This window comes from Selaginella moellendorffii, unplaced genomic scaffold (genome assembly GCF_000143415.4).
Source record: "Selaginella moellendorffii unplaced genomic scaffold, v1.0 SELMOscaffold_23, whole genome shotgun sequence".
NCBI lineage: Eukaryota > Viridiplantae > Streptophyta > Lycopodiopsida > Selaginellales > Selaginellaceae > Selaginella > Selaginella moellendorffii.
In genome coordinates, this window is record NW_003314284.1 from 1,990,773 (window position 1) to 1,994,966 (window position 4,194).

Below are 4,194 nucleotides of genomic sequence, written 5' to 3' on the forward strand. Positions count from 1 at the left end.
GCATGGTTCGAATCTCCACCGGATCTCAGACAAGACCGAGCTCCACCATGGTTCCAAAGATTCCTAGAAAACCTGTTCTACTTTCTTTTCAGCAATGCATGGAACAAAAGCCGATCCATTCAAAGAAAACACATTGACAAAATTTAATGCTAAGGGTACAGCGGTTGCAACCCGGATGGACCCGAGATCTTTTTTTAAAAGTTATTTTCGGGTCGCATTCGATGATCGCAAGTTTCGTCACCTTTACCATTTCCAGGGAAAAGGATCCGGGTTTTATTTCGTAGAATCTTTCAACACACGACTCCCTCATCCGACGGCTGAAAGTGTTGCCAATTGGCCCCATCCAGGCCGTTGGGCTTTGATTTCTAGGGTTCTTCCCGCGGGTGGAAATGGCGACGAGCAGCAGCGCGGGGCCTCCCAGCAGCGGCTCTGGCGTGACCGCGCAGCAGCCGCAGGCGCAGTATCTGGTGCTCGCGGTCGAGGCGACGGCGGCGCTAGGCCCGTCGTGGCCGCTGCTGCGATCCGAGTATCTCGACAAGATCGCCAGGTAACTTCTTGCTTGTTGGCGAGGATTCTCGTTCCTGATTGGTATTTTAGAGCGTTCTATGGTCAAGATGGGAATGTCCAGGTGAGAATTTTTTTTTTCTCTCTCGGTGGTTCTCTCACGGTCGTGGCTTTCTAGAAGGACAATGGGGCTACTCTGGAGATGGCGCTCGTGGTCTTTCGCGGCCATGACTCCTACAGTGGTAGGCAAAGACTTTAGAGAGCTTGACATTTATCCATCTATCACAGGCTGCCTGCTCCAGAGAAGTGGCTGGACGCCGAGCTTGGAGCTGTTCCAGCTATGGCTATCGTCCATCGATTTCTCGGGTGGTGGATTTGGCGAAGTTGCTGTGGCGGAGGGATTAGCGGAAGCTCTTGTGGTAAGCATATATAAGTTTCATTTTGAATTATGAAGCTGAGGATTTTGAGCCTTGCAGATGTGTTGTCCCACGACTCAGCCGCCAAGTAACCAGGCATGCCAGAGACATTGTATTTTGGTGGCAGCTTCAAATCCTCACAGGCTTCAAACTCCCGTCCCTCATCCGCCTCTAAGCACTGGCGCGGACGCGAAGCCGGACCATTGGTGGCTTGCGGATGCTGAAGCCGTTGCAAGGGCATTCTCTCAGGTTGCTTTATGCATTTTCTCATAGACGATTGTTTTCTCACATCGTGTTTTCCTTCAGTGCCATATATCTCTTTCAGTTGTTTGTCCGCGGCAGTTACCATCATTAAAGAACCTGTACTCGGTGGTATGCTATTGCTAATTCTTATATGTCTTTCCTTAAGGCTTTTGAGATCAGGCCAAGCAAAATCCTCGAGCTTCTGACCCTTCGAATGAGATTGCCAAGCACACGCAGCACCTTGTCTTAATCTCCGAGAGCTTTTTGGAGGCCAGGAATTGCTTGCGTCGTGTCACTCAGGCTCCTGCACTTGCTGCTGTTAGTATGCCACCATCGCCTACAAGTGTAAAAGTTGAGCAGCAAGCTGCTGCTCCTTTGACGGTGCAGACTACACAACCAGTACCTGCAACTGCGGTGCCATCAGTATCCACCGGCACAGGTCTCCTTAATTTTAATTTCGTGAAGGCTTGGCTAACTTCTTTCTTTTGTCTCGCAGTGCCTACAACCTCTGGAAGGCAATCACAGATCATGTCAAATGGTAACATACCCACGTCAACTGTAAAAATTGTAAGAAATTTTTTCTATGTTTCGTTTCTTACATATGAAATGCAGGAGCACGTCTCGACCTCTGGTCCGCTCTCATATGGCTCGCCGCCTATGGCGAACACAAGTATGGCAGCGGTTTCTCTTCCGATACAAAGCTCGGGAGCCACGTCAGCTATGAGTCAAGACGTTCTTCGTCCCCCACTCGGCTCAGACTCATCGACTGCTGTTCAGGACTTTAAGAGCATCAACACTAATTCTTTGCAATCGCATCGTCCGGTTCCTGCTGCGAGCGTGCTGAATCAAATCAGGCAGGGAGCAGGCTCAGCAGCGGTATCAAGCATTCTCTCTGCTGGATCTTTAGCAGTGGGACAAGTTGGTTTGGGGATCACACAACCAGTTAGTCAGCCAGCTAGCATGGCACACGGACTTAGTGGCGATGCAGGTAGTGCAAGCCTGGGACCAGTACAAGGAAACGCAAATACTAGCAGCATTCTGCCGTCGAATGCTCCTGCGGGGATGATGCAACCAGCTAGTATGCCAAGTGGCTTACCTCCGGTGGCGAGCACGGTTGGAATGGCCCAGAGTTTGCAAGCTGCAAATCCTCTCGTGGTTGGCGGCCAGAGCGTCCAGGGTGCCGGACTTGGAATGCCGCATAGCTCGATAGCAGCACCGAGCAACTCTGTTGGGAGCGCTCCGAATGCTGGTGTGCTGCTTCCGATGTCTCAGCCTGGTCAGAATCCAGCAACTGGCAACGCTGGAGTATCTCATCTAGTCTCGAATGCTGTTGCGACTACACCACCGCAGCAGCCTGCGAATACAAAGTACACAAAGCTCTGGCAGGTGCTCGTTTTGACTTTGTGTTGCTTCTCCTTTCTCAAAGTTGGTGTGACAGGGGACATTGGCAGGCCAGAGGCATGGAAAGCCGGTTCCAATCTGTAGCTTGGAGGTGAAAAGTCTCGAACGAATGCACATGAATTTCATCTCTATTCTTTTGATGACAGGGATACCGGCAAATCTCGTCTCCTGAAACGTACGTATTTACTTATGGAAACTACAGGCATTCGTAACATGTGACCATGCATTGCAGGTTGGCTGCCGATTGGCCGCTGACAATGCAGATAGTGCGTTTAATTCCACAGGATTACATGAGCAAGTATGGAACGGGAACTTTATTTTCATCTACTGTTATTGATTTTTCTTTTCCTTCCTTTCAGCAGGGAGTACCAAGGAAAGGCCGAGCTTCTAGTTTTCAGGCCACTAAATCAGCATGGATTCCTCCAGCAGCTCGCAGATAAAAAACTGGTACATATAGAAAAAAAAAAAGTCTTCTCCGGGGGAACTGATTTTCCGTGTTTTGCTTCCAGTGCGCTGTCATTCAGCTCCCCTCGCAGACGTTGCTGCTTGCCAGCGCTGATAAACCACAGCGAATGATTGGAATGCTGTTTCCAGGGGTAAGCACATCTTTCTCAAAGCCTGTGAGGTGGTCGTGGTCGGGTTTGATCGCCCATCTCTCACAAGTTTCTTAGTCGAGAGCTAGAGACTGACGAACCGTGCGTGGCGTTTTCGCAGGATACGGTGGTGTTCAAGCCACAGGGTCAAAATCCACAGCCTGGTGCACCAAATTTCTCGCACGGCGGATTTCCGCCAACCGCACAACAGAGCAAACCTCCGCAGATGATGCCGGGTGGATCTCAAATGCCCATGGCCGGCTCTGGTGGCACACAAATTCCAGGACAAAGTTACCTCCTCTAGATTATAAGGTTTGGTTTGATGGAGAAAAGTTCTCGAGTCGTCTTATAGGTGGCATGTTAAGAGTCCCATGCTTCAATAACACTTTATACTACGAGTCACAAAAGATGTCCACGCTTCTGTTATGGTGGCGATCACTACCTCGTCACAATCATTCCATCTCGATTGCCGCTATACCGCTGTGGACAAGTGCTGGGCCAGATCCCCAAGCGTGCAATCTACCTTGCCATGATCATAGTCGTGCTGATCGCGAGCCTCAGCTTGTGCTTGGAGGCGAAGCTCACGGCGGACGTGGGAGTGAGTCGTGACTTTGGCTGCGTAGATTGGAGCCTCGCGAGCAGGGAGGCGATCAAGCAGCGCTCGCTGGTTCCGCTTGCTTCCCAGTTCGTGGGAGGCAGTGCTCGCCAGAAGGGATAGCTTCATTTCTCTTGCGCTTGCTTGCAGGCTTGTTTGCTGTAGTGGGCCTACGGGCGGAGCACGGCCACCTCAAGAACATCACCTTCCACCAGATCGAGGAGCTCTACTCGCAGACCTTCAGACCTTCGAGAGGAAGGCCTCCTCCGTGGGAGCTGCTAGAGGATACACCCAAGCCGCGGGGCGCAGCCCAATCTCTCCGGCTTTCGGCCTCTCGGCGGACAACTTTCTCTAGTACGAGGTGGTGACGACCAACGGAGAGCTCGCGGCCGCGAACGAGTGCCGGGATCTCTTCTGGGCACTCCGTCGCGGCCGGGGAGGA

The 4,194-nt window shown here is 51.6% G+C and overlaps 1 protein-coding gene across 4 annotated transcripts; it reads left to right on the plus strand.

The window, feature by feature from the left end:
• Positions 1-371: 371 nt before the first annotated feature.
• Positions 372-3,583, plus strand: LOC9657364 (mediator of RNA polymerase II transcription subunit 25). Of its 4 annotated transcripts, none has more exons than XM_024678977.1 (15): positions 372-547; positions 598-628; positions 683-746; positions 793-923; positions 981-1,169; positions 1,227-1,292; positions 1,344-1,602; positions 1,660-1,730; positions 1,776-2,549; positions 2,602-2,655; positions 2,711-2,739; positions 2,797-2,862; positions 2,924-3,011; positions 3,074-3,160; positions 3,279-3,583. In XM_024678977.1, exons 1-15 carry the CDS (start codon positions 390-392, stop codon positions 3,459-3,461), a joined length of 2,250 nt encoding a protein of 749 aa, XP_024534745.1. In that variant the 5' UTR covers positions 372-389; the 3' UTR covers positions 3,462-3,583. The 4 variants fall into 4 exon arrangements, with proteins under 4 accessions (XP_024534745.1, XP_024534748.1, XP_024534747.1 ...); XM_024678980.1 differs by having other exon boundaries at positions 683-743; XM_024678979.1 differs by having other exon boundaries at positions 686-746.
• Positions 3,584-4,194: the final 611 nt, after the last annotated feature.